We start from the raw sequence: 17,922 nt of genomic DNA, 5'->3' as shown, positions 1-17,922 counted from the left end.
GTTTCCTGTTTGGATGTACCTATTTAACTGAAAAAAAGGCGTTTTGTATTAATCCTTCTTATGATCGGTGTTTTAAAATGAGAATAAATTGAAAGCAGCATGGAGAGAAGATACATTCTCCAGTTGCCCATTTTCAATTTCGTTTATCTCCTGAAGGTGAAAAGAAAATTAAAGGAATTGGACTAAATTGATAATCTCACTATTTTAGCCCTTATTTTCCCCATAACAAGGTTATATTTTTCCTTTTGCTTTCATTAACCAAACAAGGAGGTTAGTTGATTTTCTTTTTCCTTTTTTAAATTTTTTATGTTTTGGGTATTTTCTCGTCTACCAAATTACTTAATTTTCTTGAAATGAACCATATTTATGCTTTGAATTATTGTGGAGTTGTAAAAGAAAGGAAAAAAAATAAAAATAAATGAAACCAATTATAAATCTTGTAAACGTAAAAATAAAATAAAGTAAAGCACTATTTTGCGTTTGGAGAATTGCTATACACGAATAAATAAATAAATAAAATTATATAGATATCTTATTCAGATTGATATGACATCCATTTTAGTTATGATTTGAGGAGTGGGTACATATGTAATTTATAATTATAAAAAGAAATGATATAATTTCATTTTTTTTAGTTATAATTTTTTTAAAAAAATTTATTTCCAAATGCAAAAAGTCATAATTAAATATCTCAAAATAATGTCTTAATTAAAGAAGAAAATTGATGAATTTGGGGATGCTGCTGCGCGGGGCGCGCGACAGCATCTACTATGCGGCGAAATGGGCCCATTTTAGGGCTCATTTTGATAATCTGAACCGTTTACATTTTAGAATACAACAAGTAGAACATCCTGCAAAAAATCAAGTAAATCAGATATCGTTTATCTATTCATCCACTCATATTTGTATTTATTTTAATACTTTAAATCACAATTATTATTTATTTTTGTAGATAGAAATGTGAGTGGATGAATGAGTAAACGATATCCGATTAATTTGATTTTTTACAGGAATGTTCTACTTGTTGTCTTGTAAAATGTGAACGGTTCGGATTGTCAAAATGGGCCCCGAAATGGGCCCATTTCCGAGCACAGCAGATGTTGCTGCGCACCCCGCGCAGCAGTGTCCCCAATTCCAGATTATAATTAAAAAAAAATAACGTGACAAAGAATACATATAATATGTGGGTTTATATACAAGAATTCTCCTCGATTATAATGTATAAATCTGTTTGTGGGTATTTTCCCTTTCAAAATGGTCTCATTTCATAGGGATTGATCTAAATTGAACAGTAAAACTATTGACAATGGGGTGTTTGGTGCATTTATTAAAATAGAATATAGATTATATCTTAACATATTATACATTAAAATTTTAATTAGAAATTATTAATCTATTTGGTGCAACTATTAGATTATAGATTTAAGTTGTTAAGTAATGTTTGGTAAATAAACAGTGAAATAGCTTTTTGATGAGTAAATGTTCTTTTTACCCTTGTGAATTGATGAGTAAATTGAATTAACATTTGTTAGTTGTGAATTGAATTATCTTTTATTTTTTGTTATTCACTATTAATCTACATTTCTCATAAAAAAATATTTTGATCCACAATCCATTTGGATCTTTTTTATTTTTTATTTTAAAAAAAAAACAATTTCTAAGGGTATATTCATAAAATAACATGCTCAGAACAAAAATTGATAATTAGAAACAGAGGGTGAACAGCTTATCAGAATCAATTTTTTTGAGTTAAAATAAGTAGTTAGAATAAGAAAATAAATTTAAACAAACAGTCTAAAATAATTGTCTTTTACAATCTATAAGTTGATTAAAAAAAAAAAAAAAAAACTACCACCAAACACCCCTAATCAGCTTCCTAACTGGTTTACTAATGTCTTTCTATTCCTTCTCTTTTTTGGAGGACGAAACAGCATATAATAATATATATTAATCTGCAAAACGTTTTCTATTCCTTCTCATCCATGCTTTAGAATTGGTCAAAACAACTCAGAATTATGAATAATAAATAGGGAAATTTTATTTGCACATTAAACAAATGCTTAGTACACATTACAAATTTTCAGTCTACATTACAAATAGTGTTTGGATATAAATTTCTGAATAAATGTAAAATGTTCAAATTTAAAGTTATAAACAAAAACAAATTATTTAAATATACATTCCGTTCAATTATTTATATCTGAATAATTACTTTATATTTATGAACATTTGATTTTTGTTTATAAATTTACATCCAAACATCATTTGTGGTATGTACCGAAAGTTTGTATAGTGTTCAAATAAAATTACCCTAATAAAAATTACAAAAAGATTCTAGGATTTGACTCTTATAATAAAATAAATCCTAAGTTTCTAAGTTTGTCAATTTAAATTTAATTTTTTTTATTTGTTTTCAATCTAAACTATCTATCTATTTTCATTAAATAAAACTAACAAAAAAATAATAGTCATTAAACTTAATAAAAAATAATATTTTAGACATTTCAAATAATAGATGCCTTTTCAAAAAATCTTTAGCTATCTAATTAGCCAATGCTTATTACTTCTGGAATAGACACGATTCTCCGGTGATAAGTTGACTAAGCAACTACATTGAATCCCAAATTTAAACGACTAGGTCTTATTTAGAAAACATAAAGTTCTAAAAGTTTGAAATTTCTTGGCTTAAACTTTCTTTTAGCTATTGTTTCAGGACAATCTCTAATAAATTATAGTCAAAAAATTGTTAGTCTTAAAAATAAAATATCATTAGAAAAGACAAGTGCAGATTATCAACAAAAATTATTACAAAATTAATATTAAATTAGAACTATCGCTTCGTAAATTAGATCCATGAATTAATATTAAATTAGATCCATCATATCGTAAATTGGTATCAGAGCCTAATTTCTCGGCCTTGCCAATAACTCTCGCATGAGTATTAAATATAGTGAAGAAGTAGAATCTGATAATTTAAATAACAAGCTTTTTTACAAATAATAATATAACAAAATAATACATTGATAGCGAACCCTCTGCAGCAGATCATAAATCCAGTAGACAGATCATAAATCCAGCAGATCAACCATTTGCAGCAGCTCATAATCCAGCAGAGTCGTAGTTTAGTATATGGTGTACTATGTCACATATGATCATATGCTGTAACAGAGTTAGTTAGAAATGGTTAGTTATAACAGAGTTAGTTAGAGGTGGTTAATTAGTTAGGATTGTTAGCATTGTATCTGATATGTATATATATATCATTGTAAGTGAGCAGAGGATATTATGAAAATATAATTCAACAGCAACAATTCTTCATGGTATCAGAGCAATAAAGCTCCAACGAGCATCTCTCTAATGGCATCCTCTCTAATGACGATTCCATCATCTTCAACATCGTCTTCAACTACAATCTCTTCGAATCTCAACATGCTAGTCTCTAATCTGAGTTCTCTTGTGACTGTAAAACTAAATAATACAAATTTCATTATCTGGAGCCATCAAATGAAGAACATTCTTCGCGCTACCGATCTGCTGAAGTTTGTTGATGGCTCGTATCCATGTCCAGAGGACTGTATCTGCAATTCATCTAGTGTAAAAATGTGCAATCCTGAAGCACTTCAGTGGAAGATAATTGATGCACATTTAATAAGCTGCATTACAGCCACACTCTCACCTGTTATCTTCACCACTATTCTTCATCTTCAAACTAGTTCAGAGATTTGGTTTGCATTAGGCAAACGATTTACAACTCTATCAAGATCGCATATTCATCAGCTTAAGAACAAATTAAACTCCGTCTCGAAAAATTCTGACTCAATGGAGGTATATCTCAGAAGCATTAAAACTCTTGTTGATCAACTTAACATTGCTTCCTCACCTCTTGAAGATGAAGATATTGTTCTTATTACTTTGAATGGCTTACCTGCGGAATATGATTCCTTCAAAACTGCAATTCGAGCAAGATCAGAAAGCATATCCATGGATGAGCTTTCATCCTTACTATGTTCAGAAGAAATTCATATTGAAGGAAAAATAAAGCAGTCCTCTGCTCTTACTGTTGCCTATGCAACAATGAAGGATTCTCCATCATCCAAAGGTTTCACTTCTTATCACAATAAACGCGGTTTTTCTCGCCATGACTCAAGAGGTTTCTACCGAGGGTCGTACAGATCTGGTCCAGGCAGCTCTTCAACCTTCAGAGCCAGATCTTCAACTCGTGGCAGATCCGATAGATCAGATTTTGGTTCTGGTAAATCAAATTTTGGTTCTGTTTGTCAAATCTGTGGTAAACCTAACCACTCTGCCTTGGATTGCTGGCATCGACTGGATCTTGATTTTCAGTCACAGTTATCTTTTTCTCATCACTCTCACGCCCAAACTCATTCCAAAGCTTATGTTGCCTCCATGACTGATGATACTACATCTTAGCCCTCCACACCTTGGTTTCTGGATTCTGCTGCCTCTGAACATGTGACAAATGACCTTCATCGTTTAAACTCCTATCAGCCTTACTCTGGTTCTGACCAAGTTACTATTAGCAATGGTGACTCTCTCCCCATTCACAACACTGGGAAAGGTATTTTGCCAACTCCACATCATTCCTTTAAGCTTAACAAAGTTCTTCATGTTCCTACTATTTCATCTAATCTTCTTTCAGTACAACAATTAGCAAAAGACAACAATTGCTCTATCATTTTTGATCACTCTTCCTTTGCAATTCAGGACAAAGTTTCTAAGGCTATTCTTCACAAAGGATATCATGCCAATGGTTTATATCATTTTACTTCACCTCCTGCTTTGTCTTTGCCTTTATCTACTGCTGCTTCTTCTACTGCGCTTACTTCTCCTCCTTCTTTGTCCACTTTACAACAATTTTTCTGGTATCCTTCCCCTCTCCATCGACCTGCTGCTCTTGCTCCACCTGTTGTTTCCCAGTCTGCCTCCCTACCATCTGCTGTATTTCGGCCTTCTGCTCAGCCTAATTCTGTTTACCCTGTTATTTCCCAATCTGCTTTACTTCCTTCTGCTGTGTTTCGGCCTCCTGCTCAGCCTCATTCTACTTCTGCATCTGCTGTCCCACAGTCTACTTCTCATCTTCCCTCTCAGCCTACCTCTTCTCCTTTTATTCCAATTGGTTCTCTCAAGGTTGTTTTACCTCTCCCTCCTCCTTCTACTAATACTCATCCCATGCAAACCAGATCCAAAGGCAAGCCTTTCTGTTTGTCTACCTCTCTTTCTTCTCCTTCTCTTCCTGCCAATTCTTCCACCGAGCCCACTTCCTATACCCATGCTCTTTCTTCTCCGGTTTGGTTCCAAGCCATGTTGGATGAATACACTGCTCTTTAGCAACAGGGTACCTGGTCTCTTGTTCCTCTTCCATCCTCTAAACAATCTATTGGCTGCAAGTGGGTTTTTAAAATCAAACGCAACTCGGATGGTACTATTGCCCGGCACAAAGCTCGTCTTGTGGCTAAGGGATTTCTCCAACGGCAGGGTGTGGATTTTCAGGACACCTTCAGTCCAGTGGCCAAACAACCCACCATTCGTATCTTACTTTGTTTGGCCTTACATTATCAATGGCCTCTCAAACAATTGGACATTAGCAATGCATTCTTACATGGCCAGCTTCAGGAAGAGGTGTATATGGACCAGCCACCGGGGTTTGTTGATCCACAAAATGCTTCTTTAGTTTGTAAACTCCACAAGGCTCTCTATGGTCTCAAACAAGCTCCCCGGGCTTGGTTCTCCACATTTTCTTCTTTTCTTCTCTCTGAAGAGTTTATTCAAAGCAAGTGTGATTCTTCATTATTTGTTTGCAAAACTTCCACCTCTGTTACTTACATTTTGATATATGTGGACAACATTCTTTTAACCGGCAATAATCAGTCTTATATTCAAATTTTGTTGGCTCATATGCACCTTGCTTTCTCTATGAAGGAGTTAGGCAATATTTCCTACTTCCTTGGAATTTCGGTTCAACCTACCTCTCATGGTTTCTTCATCTCTCAGCATAAGTATGCTAAAGAACTCCTTATCAAAGCAGGCATGGTTGATTGCAAACCTTGTGCCACACCTATATCTGTCAAACTCCCAAACGAAGCTGCTGATTCTCTGCCATGCTCCCAACCTTTTCTTTATCGTAGCATTGTTGGGGCCTTTCAATAGCTTACAATCACCAGACCCGAGTTGTCTTATGCTGTGAATCAAGCTTGTCAATTCATGCACTCCCCCACGGTGGGTCATTTCTCATCAGTTAAACGCATCCTCAGATATGTGAAAGGCACATTGGCCCATGGTCTTCAGTTTACTCCTAGTCATTTTGGTTTACAAGCTTATAGTGATTCTAATTGGGCTGGGGATCTGACTGACAGACGTTCTACTTCTGGCTATTGTGTTTACTTGGGCAATAATCTGACTTCCTGGTCTTCCAAAAAGCAATCAACCGTATCTCGCTCTTCCACCAAAGCAGAATACCGCTCTTTAGCTCATACTGCCACAGAGTTAACTTGGCTTCAAATGTTGCTTGTTGATTTCTCTATTCCTCTCACCTCTCCTCCCATCTTATGGTGTGATAACCTGTCCTCTATATCCTTGGCTACCAATCCGGTGTTTCATAGCAGGTACAAACACATCGAAGTCGACTGCCATTTTGTTCGCGACAAAGTTGCGGCCCACCAACTCCTTCTCAAGTATGTTCCCACAACAGACCAGTTCGCTGACATTTTCACCAAGCCCCTTTCCACTGCTCGGTTCTCATATTTGACTCACAAGCTCATGGTCTCCCCTTCGCCCATTCGCTTGACAGGGGATGATAGCGAACCCTCTGTAGCAGATCATAAATCTAGTAGACAGATCATAAATCCAGCAGATCAACCATCTGCAGCAGCTCATAATCCAGCAGAGTCGTAGTTTAGTATATGGTGTACTATGTCACATATGATCATATGCTGTAACAGAGTTAGTTAGAAATGGCTAGTTATAACAGAGTTAGTTAGAGGTGGTTAATTAGTTAGGATTGTTAGCATTGTATCTGATATGTATATATATATATCATTGTAAGTGAGCAGAGGATATTATGAAAATATAATTCAACAGCAACAATTCTTCATACATTAATTAAACTATTAAAAGAAATAAACGAAAAACTTAGAACTAATCAATTAGAAATAATAAACGAAATTAGACATTTTGTACAAGATCCGGAAAAACAAGTAGCCTTTTTTTGAAGAAAAACAAAAAGAATTAGACTTATATCCCCATTCATATAAAGGAAATAATCTGGAAGAGCCCTTTGAATTAATCTCACCTGCAAAACAAAAGGATAATGGAGTTAAGTAACTATAACTTAAAACAATTAGAAGAAATGGTTGAAAAAGAAAATGATAATGAAATAAAATGTAAAATAATATTACAAATAGCTGAACTATTAGATATGGTAGATGAAGAAATAATAGAAGAAATAAATAATGAAATAATAGTATTAGAAGAAGATATCTATAAACAATTAGGATTAATCAGCTTGGGAGAAATAGAACACATTTCTCTTAAAGAATTAGAACAAGTAATGGGAAATAATAACGTAGAAAAAGAAAAAGAAAATAATGTATTAAAAAATTTCGAAGATATAGAAAAAGATAATACCTTAGTAGAAGAAACTAATAACGTTAATGATATGAATATGACAATAGTAAAACAAGAAGGAAGTTGCTCGTCTGCCTCACCTAATCCAAATCATCTAGATTTTAGAAATTTTACCAGACAACAGGTATAGTTTTTGAAGAATATCCAAGCATGACACCCATCACATTTACAATTGCCTAAACAGAGATAAATGATGAACGTCTAAATGTAGCTTATTATTTGATAAAAGTCAAAGACAAGAAAGACGTAATCTCCTACAAATATGATTGGTTCCAAGATTGGGACGAACCTTTTATATTAGATTCAACAGAAGCAAGGATGAGAGGATTTTTCCTAATATCTCATGAAACTAAAGAATTAACAAGGATCAGATTCAAATTAGTTCATTATGAAAAAACTACGTTTGCCATAACACCGTCCTTGGCAGAAAAATTATTTGTTCCAGGATTGCCTTATGATTCAGTATACAATTATTTGGAACAAGTAGAATCGGGGACATATTTATTTGAAAGATGACGTAAAATTTTGGAGAAATATCTTATGAAACAAGATCTAGAAAGATGGGATAAGATGTTTGAAGAGTATTGTAACACCCTAATTGTTCAATTAAATACTATGTGTAATTAGAATAAAATAAAATAGTGAAGGTCATGTGATAAGGTGCAATTTAATTAGGGATTATATATTATCAAAAAATAAAAATAAAAATAAAAATGATACAGGTATAGCTTTGGTGAATCACCAACTTAGACCTCATAGCTTTGATCAATCACCAATTAGAGGGACACGTAGGGGAAGGGCAAAGTGGCGTGTGTTAAGACATGTAGCCGAGGGTAGATGCGCACTCATTACTTATAAATAGGTAGTGACTGACCGAGTTTCAGCAAAACAAAAAGAAATGTATATAAATCAATAATTAAGTAGCAGCATACAAGTAGCAGGGAGTTAGTAGTAGAAAACTAAAAGCTAAGGGTCAATCCTAAGGTGGGCTATATTATACCTTGAGTTATCATAACATGTTTTAAATATGTCTTGAGTTACCATAATATTTTTTTACGAATGTTTTGAGTTACCACAATTTATTTTATATAATTTATGTTTTATGGTTACGTTAATGTTTCAATTACGTGAATTATTTTCTGAACTCTGTTTGCTTAAATTAAAACTCATGGATTTGTATGTTTAACCCTTAATAATTATTTGACGATAATTTTGTAAACAATTATTTTCTATAAGTACCACCACGGGAGTCCCACGTTTTGGGGGACTTAAATAAGCCATTGGCCCCTGTTTGGCCACATTGTGGTCCTCTATTTGTCATGGATCCATTGACTCCTGTTCTGATTGTCACTCCAGTGACCCCTATTCTGTTCTGTCATGTACCGTGGTTATAGTTATTTACGTAATATCTGTATTTCAATTTCTGCCACTTAATTATTTTGTTTATTCAACTTAAATTATGTTAATGTTTTAGCTTAAATAACTATCCATGGCTATTTTGTGCCTCTATACTCACAGTCTAATATTTCTTATTCTGCTATGTGCTTATAAATGTTACTCCTTTCAGGTGACGAGATTTAGCAGGATCAAGATGGGAGATAAACCACAGTGTTTTCTTTTTTCTTTTTGTACTATCCGTATTTTTTATTGGACTCTTATAATTAAAAAAAAGCCCAAATGACTATTTTTGTTTCTTTTTAATAAACTTTTACTACCCCATTATTTTATTTTAATTTATTTAATTTATCCGTTGCACTACTATTACAGTAATTTTAGAATTATTTTATTTTTATCTTGTTGCGATGCCAAGCCTTTGGGTGTCGAGTTTGGGTCGTGACAAGTATGATGAGAACTATGATCTTAGTAATATCATGAGTTATGAAGGGGTGTGGAATCTAGACAATGCAATGGATTGACAAAATCATGGGCAGAAGGCTACACTTCCATGTGACTATCCCACAAGGTGTCTCTTGTTAATAAATAAATTAGTATGTAGTCATACCACCTGCTTGTTTGTCTCTTGTTTATTTTCTAGTAACAATAAAATATAATGCATAAAAATATTATATATTTATAGAATAAGTTGAAATCTGGACTTAGAAGTCCACAAGGTGCCAATATAAAGGCCTTGAGGGAAAGAAAAAGGGGATAGATCACTTAGAGTATACTTGACACTAAAAAAGAAGTCTAGTTCTCAAGCCTTCTTAGAGCAAACAGTATTTTAGCAATCCAACAGTCTACGGACACTCCTTTCTTTGTAAATCTTTGTTCAATAAATAAATTTTTTTTCATTTTTAGAAAAGAGTGTTATTACTGTATGTGAAATTGCTGATCTTAGGTCTCCTACATAACAAAAGAAGCAATTTCTAAAGTTACGGTCTGAGGTAGAAAACGAAATAGATTTGTTCTAAGGAAGTGAAGGTTGAGGGTAGTTACCTCTATAAACTAGAAGCTTGCTAACGCTAGAGCCCTACGCTCACTATGTTCAGGTAACAGTCAAAATCTTTAGATACTGTTCTTATTTTAGAAGCATAGTGGGCCTATAATCAAAACATTTAAAACTTTTTTCCTTTTTGTGAGTTTTTATCACCATTTTTATATCCAAGACATGTTGTTAGATCGCAATCAAGTAATAATATTAATAGCAAATTGTCACCAATGTCGTAAATTTTTACAAAATCAACTAAATACTGATACTGCTAAAGATATAGAAATTACAAGAAAAAGAGTTGATAAAATATCTTAAGAAATCGTATATTATCAAGAACAACTAGATTTCGTATCCTAAAAAAATAAAAATAAAATTAAAAATAAAGATAATAAATAAATATATATATATATATATATAATAATTTTCCACATCATCACCACATAATCAAGCCACGTCATTTGAACCAAGTTGAGCCACAAAAATTAGGGCTACCTAACATCACTGTTTAGGAAAATTCCTTAAAGTGAACACATATTTTTTCTTTTTAGACTTCAAGTAAGGGGTGTTTTGAGAAAATAGTTAAAAGTTGTTTTTCGATTTTTAAGTTTTTTAGCTTTTTTAGAAAGTCATTTGGGAAATTGGTAAAAAGTTAATTTTTGACCTTTTTTGTTAATATTTGTTTATGCTGTCACATCACCTTCAAATGATCAAAATACCCCCATCCAAAGGAATTTGCCATAGCCCACAAATGTAAACATGGAGAGTATAACTGTAATTTCATAAGTAGATTTTAGCTATCTTCCCAAATGATTTTAATGTCAAAAAAATCAACTTTTAACTTTTTTGACAAGCTGCAAAACGCAGCTTTTAATCTTCTTCCCAAATGACACCTAAATAGAATCCAATTATTTAAATTTTAACTTACTAAAGCCTATCTAACTCCAGTCTTCAACACCAAACACAAAAATACAATTATTTTTATTAGTAGAGGAGCCGAATTACTTTGATTTTACCTTACTAAAGACCCAACTAAAAACAACACTTGATATCAAACCCAACAACAAAACTATTTTTATTAGTGAAGGGATCAAAATAAATGATTTTAGGGTAAATTACACTTATACCTCTTGAAATTTAGATTTAATACATATCACTCCTTGACATTTGAGAAATTACACTGACCCCTTTGTGATTGTAATTATTTAGACAGAATAGCGTTGGTATAAAAAAGACATTGAATTTATGTATTCTTTCTTTTCTTGCTTTGCTTTACTCTTTTTCTTTCTTTCTTTCATTTGTTTTACTTTTTTTTTTAAATGTAATTTCATTTATTTTTTACCAGGAGTTGTTACCTTTTATATAAGTAGGGGGTTTGTGAAATCAGACTATTAACCACAAGGGTGAAAATGTAATTTCAATAACGTCAATGGGTGGAATATAATTGTATCAAACCTTAGGAGGTGTCAGTATAATTTACCCATAATTTTATGTTACCAAAACTTCTCTCAAACTCATTTCACTATTCTAAGATTGAATTTTTGTAGGTGTAAGTGTTATCTCTACATAACTTTAGATTTTGTATTATTCCAAGTTCTACTTCAATTATATTTAACTTTAATTAAAAATTAAAATATCTAAAATTTGAATTGATTATTCCTCGTTGAATTGTGGATTGGATTCAAGAGGACTTCATTGAATTTTCCAACTAGAAATTTAGGAACAACAATGTTTAAAGTGATATTTTTTCTTGATATTATAACTCTAGATTTTTGTGTAATATTTTTTTTTTTTCTTGCGTGAACTGTTAAAATATAAAAAGCAATACTATATTTTATCTTTTTAAATTTTATAATATTTTTTATCTTTTTGAGTGATATTTAAATATATAAGTATTCAAATTTAACCCAAGTTTTAATATTTGATTTTGTGATTAGACAATTATAAAAATAAAATAGTAACTCAAAATTTGATTTCACGGGTTTAATAGTGTCACTATCTTTACCAGTAACACTATTAAACCCAAGGATCAAGTCGTAGAGGAAGAAGGAGATGAATGGATTTGCGTGAGAAAAAAGTGTAGGTGAGGTGAGTTTGACGACGATTGTAAAGTTTTTTTATTTATTATTTTTTCTGGGTCTTTTTTATTTTTTATTATTATTTAGTGGGCCTACCTGTGCTTATGTGGCACTCCACGTCATCAGTTGGTGATACTTTTATTCCACCCATAAAGTTAAAACGAATTGCTTGTGATGAATTGTCTATAGTTGCAATAATGTTATAATAATATTATATTATATTTATATATTTAGAATTATTAAATAGAAATATAAATGAAAGGTTTACATACGTTTTATATATAGACTCATTCAATTTGTCTGAGGTCACAGTTTTACTCCATTTGGTTTGTCATCTAATTTGTTATTATTATACTAGTAAAAAAGGTGATATTCTCATTGAACATGTCTGAGTTCGCAGTTTTACATACTCCATTTGGTTTGTCATCTAATATGTTATTACTATATTAGTAAGCCTTTGTTTAAGAACAACTTTGTTAGTCTTAAGTTTTTAATTTTTTGATTATTTTAATATGGTTAAAAAACTTCGTTTGCAATGAAGTTTTACCGTTGTATAGTTTTATAACAGAACAAGAAAAATAATTATAGTTTAAATGTGACATTTTGTTTTATTAACTTTTTAATTTATTTTATTTTTTAATAAACTAAATTAGTCTCAATCATCTTGCCAAATAACACATGAGTAAGTGAGACTCATTCAATCAATGCCATTAGGATAAATTACAATTTATCTCCTTATGTTAGTATTTTTATTTATTTATTTATTTATTTTGATTCTTAATTTTTTTTTTCCTACTTTGATCTATCATGTTTTAAGTTTTTTCTTTTTTTTTAATAAATTGATTCCTTAAGTTGACTTTTGTCCAAAATTAAATTGGAAAATACCATATTAACATCCACATAATATGAAATATAGCTAAAGTGAAAAAATAAAAATAAAAATTATACACAATTATAACAAATAAGATAATAAACTAAATACAAAATATAAATATGATAATCCTCTTCCTTTACTGGTGTATTTGTTTGGAGGGACTGGAGAAGGGATTGGACACCATGTCCATTAGATCATGGAGTTCATTATTTGGGTACAAACTCGTAAGCCAGATTTGGAATCGATTGGACTATCAATCCCACATGTGTGGGACTATTGCATATCCTAGTGGGGTATAAGCTAGAATTTGTGAGATAAACTATCCCACGGGATTAAATGATAAAATGACATATTTGCCCTCAAAGTATTTGATTTAAATATGTATTATATTTAATAAAATTAAATAAAATTTAAATGTCTCAATTTAAAAATAAAATAATTTTATTGATATTTTATTTATTTAATTTTTTACAATAAATTTTTATAGATGTTTTATTGATTTTTATTTTAAATTTTTATTGATGTTTTATTTAATAATAATTATTTTTTAAAATAAATTTATTTAAAATTTTATTTTAAAAATTAACACAAATTTTTATTGATATTACATTTATTTATTTTTTAAAAAAACAATTTTATTTAATTTAGCCCCCAAAAATTAAAATATTAAAGATACGTTTAATATTGACATTATTTAGTAAATAATTTAAAAAGACAAAATTATTTTTTGAACATTTATATTTCTTTATAATATTTCAAACAAACATAAGATTTAGTCATTTCTTTACATCTAATCTTATTACTAAACAAACATGTAATAAATATCCTATCCAACCACATAGTTCAAAGATAAAAATTAACAATTCAATAAATTATAATCTTTCCTTATCTAATCCGTTTAAACAAACATTACCTTGTTATATATAATGGTAATTATCACTAAGTGGCCGTTTATAAGAGAGTTTGCTCTTGTCCTTATTGATCAAAGTTCGAATCTTCTACTACTTAAGTGAAATTTTAACGATTTAAATAGATCGACTAATTTCTCTTACTTTAACTTGTAAGAGTGGATCCTAATAATCCTAACTTAAGAGTGTTATGGGCATAAAAAATAAATAAATGTTTTTAGTTTGTCTCGGTCGCACATTGAGCTTTTCTACTCATTTGAGAATTGACCACACACACACGCTCTAGATTTTTTAACTCTGACACGCTCTAGATTATATTGAAAAAACTTTTCAAATGACTTGGTCTTTGGTCCTCTCACTCTCTCCCTTTCTTTTTCTCTCGCTCTTTTTCTCTCAAACCGCGTTAGATTTGTCTTCAAACACACCAAACAAACACAACCTTAATATCATCATCTTCCTCTTCACCTTCTTTGGATTCTCTCTCTAAAACCATGAAACTACATTCTTTTAAACTCATCCTATATGGCTCCTCTTCTTCTTCTTCTTCATAGAAAAACCTTCTCTCTCCTCCTCACTATAACCTTCTTGTTCCTTTCTTGTTTCCCATTCTCCATTTCTTCACTCTCCACCGTTGCCATATCCGAAACCGGTAACCTCACAGTCATCTGCGCATCAATCCATTCCGCCTCCTCCTCATTCCTCAACTGTACTAACTTCCCCGCTCCCGGAACTCAAACTTCTCTCTCTCCCTTCACCGCCAACAACAACAACACATCGCTTTCTGGAATCGTTGCCGGAAATGGATTCCTTTGCAGCCTATGGTCACCACCACCACCCTCCTCCTCCACTTCAGTTATGGGCTGCTGGAGATTCTCCACCACTAACAACACCACCCAGTATAAAAGGATATACCACAGCAGACATGCCTCTATCAAAGAGCTTGATGCCGGAAACTCCCACATTTGTGGACTTGTTAATGATAATGAGACTACTACTAATGACAGACTCAGCCTCGAGTGCTGGCAGTGGAAGGGATTCAATTCTACTGGTTTTAATTTCTCGAATATAGCTATTGGAGAAGATTTTGTTTGTGGGTTACTGGAATTCGGACGTATCAAGTGTATCCAAAATCAAAACAATGGCAACAACAATGCTAGTGTGATTGGCCACGAGCCTGACGGTAATTATAGTGTGATTGCAGCAGGTTTCCACCACGCTTGTGCCATTTCTTTGAGTAATGGTAGTTTGGAGTGTTGGGGAGAGATGGTGGGTGAGAAGCCATTGCAAGGCGATTTTTCGTCATTGGCGTTGGGAGAGAACCGGAGTTGTGCCATGCAGGCATCCAATGGAACAGTAATTTGTTGGGGGGAAAATAATTTCAGTTTACCGGAAAGTTTGAGAAACATTAGTTTCGTTGCAATTGAAGCGAAACAACGGGTTTTCTGTGGAATAGTGTCGTCTGATTATTCCTTGCACTGTTGGGGCACCGAGGTTTTTGATTCAAATTCAATGGTGTTCCAGAATGTGGTGCCGGGTCCTTGTACAAGTAAGTGCCGCCCTTGTAGCAGTCCTCTGCCTGATTACGGCACTTTTTGTGGCCAAGGACTACAGATCTGCAAGCCTTGTGTAGTCGGGGGACGAAGTTCATCATCTCCGCCACTGCCACTACCACCATCGCCCATTTTGCCACAACCACCACCTCAGGAGGGGACCAGCGGTGGTTGGAATAAGAAAATGGTGGCTTTCCTAGTGGTAGGATGTGTCGGGTCCGTTTCATTGGTAATGGTATGTTGTTTCTTATTTTTCAGGTATTGCCAAGTTAGGGGAAGCCGCATTCATGATTCGGGGCCTTTGGATGATGAGGAAGGGACAGCCCCTTCTCATCCTCAATCTGAAGCTCAATCTCAAACTCAGATTCAGACTCAGACTCAAGCTCTACCTGTACGTGTTCTAGAAAAGCGGTTGAGCCAAACGATTAGTATGGGAAATGGGGGTGATCACTTGGAAGAATTCTCTTTGCAAGAGCTCCATCAAGCCACTAACAACTTCTCGGATGATCACAAGATTGGCACCGGTAGCTTTGGCTCAGTCTACCATGCCACATTACATGATAAGCGCCAAGTGGCCATCAAGCGAGCTGAAACATCCTTGTGCCCATCACATGTAGGCCGCTCCAAACGCCAAGAGGACAAGGACACTGCATTTCTCAACGAGCTTGAATTTTTGTCTCGCCTCAATCACAAAAACCTCGTGAGGCTATTGGGGTATTGTGAAGACAATAATGAGCTCATACTGGTTTATGAGTACATGAATAATGGCACACTCCACGACCATCTCCACAAGCACGACACTCGTACTCCCTTGAGGAGCTTGAGCATGAGCTTGAACTCAACCTTGATTTCAACATGGGCTGCACGTATCAAGATAGCACTAGATGCAGCAAGAGGAATCGAGTACCTACACATGTATGCAGTCCCTCCAATCATCCACCGAGACATCAAGTCATCCAACATATTACTCGACGACACGTGGACAGCAAAGGTGTCCGATTTCGGACTCTCCCTAATGGGTCCATCTGACGACGAGTCACACCTCTCCCTACACGCTGCAGGGACCGTAGGGTACATAGACCCAGAATACTACAAGTTACAACAATTAACGGCAAAGAGTGACGTGTACAGCTTTGGAGTAGTAATGTTGGAATTGCTATCAGGGTACAACGCAATTCATCGGAATGAGAATGGGGTGCCGAGGAACGTTGTGGATTTCATGGTCCCGTACATAGTTCAAGACGAAATACATCGGGTTTTGGACCCAAATGTGCCACCACCAACGCCATATGAGATAGAAGCAGTTGCACATGTTGGTTATCTGGCCGTTGATTGTGTGAAGCCACAAGCTAGATATCGGCCAACCATGTCATATGTTGTAAATAGATTAGAAGCAGCTTTGGCTGCCTGTTTGGCAACTCCTCCAAACTTGTCTCTATCCCGGTCAAGTACTAGGTCTTCAACGTAAACGTACATTAAGTTGGATGCCAATTAATTGTATAGTCCAATTCATTCCAAATAGAAAATTTTGATTTTTAATTTAATTCCAATATTGTTGAATTGAGATTCAACATGTTCGTAATCCTATTTGGTACAGCTTATAGGGTTGTTTATAATTTTCTTTTATTTTGAAAATCTATATCAGATTATTCGATATAGCTTATTCTAAAATTTTATTACGTAGAAGTAATTCAAATAGGTTATTAAAAAAATGAAGCAGAAAAAGGGTTACCCCAAACAGCCCTATATCTATGATAATTACCACTACCAAAAAAAAAAAAAAACAAAATTGTGTAGCACAACTCACACATTTGCATTTGCCTTCATTGCACATTTTTAGAACTCTGAAACCCAATTAAAAAGTCAAGGATTCAACTCCCATTTTTTCCAAGTTACAGCCTCCAACGTACCAAAAACATAATAAGAAAGTCTTTTTTGACTTCACATGGAGAGTTGATATTCTTTCTTCATTCCCCAAGTTCAAAGTCAAAAGAAAATATATTTGAAATCCAAGATTTGTTAGATCACCAACTATAGTTATTGGGATAGCTTTTTCAACACATGCCTCTAAATACTTTTATAAGGATTCACATAGAAACACTTTGTAACAGAGACTTTTACTATCAATCATCAACATCCACCAAACTCATAAAGACAGTATTTTGAAATGGTTAGATTTGTTGGAAGGAGTCAACAAAGGAAAAGGACAAAAAAAAAGAGAAGTTTCTGAGTAGCTATGGAAGCACAACTACTTTCAAAATCAGAGATATGTTGTGATTACTAAATTTTTGTATCATAATTGTATTGATGTAATGAATGACATGTAAGGTACTTCATTAGATATTTATTTATAAGATTGAAAGTTTAATAATACATGTAATTTATACGATACAATAACAATCTATATATATTAATAAGAAGTAGATTAATCATCACATCA

The 17,922-nt window shown here is 33.2% G+C and overlaps 1 protein-coding gene across 1 annotated transcript; it reads left to right on the top strand.

The window, feature by feature from the left end:
* The first annotated feature begins 9,214 nt into the window (after positions 1-9,214).
* Positions 9,215-17,026, top strand: CCR4 (CRINKLY4 related 4). Its single transcript, XM_082874825.1, has one exon. It carries the CDS (start codon positions 14,455-14,457, stop codon positions 16,948-16,950), a length of 2,496 nt encoding a protein of 831 aa, XP_082730951.1. The 5' UTR covers positions 9,215-14,454; the 3' UTR covers positions 16,951-17,026.
* Positions 17,027-17,922: the final 896 nt, after the last annotated feature.

The sequence above is a fragment of the Camellia sinensis genome, chromosome 6 (assembly GCF_055761805.1).
Source record: "Camellia sinensis isolate YWXY chromosome 6, ASM5576180v1, whole genome shotgun sequence".
Lineage (NCBI taxonomy): Eukaryota > Viridiplantae > Streptophyta > Magnoliopsida > Ericales > Theaceae > Camellia > Camellia sinensis.
Note: the sequence above shows the minus strand (reverse complement) of the source record. Positions and strands in the feature narration are given on the sequence as shown.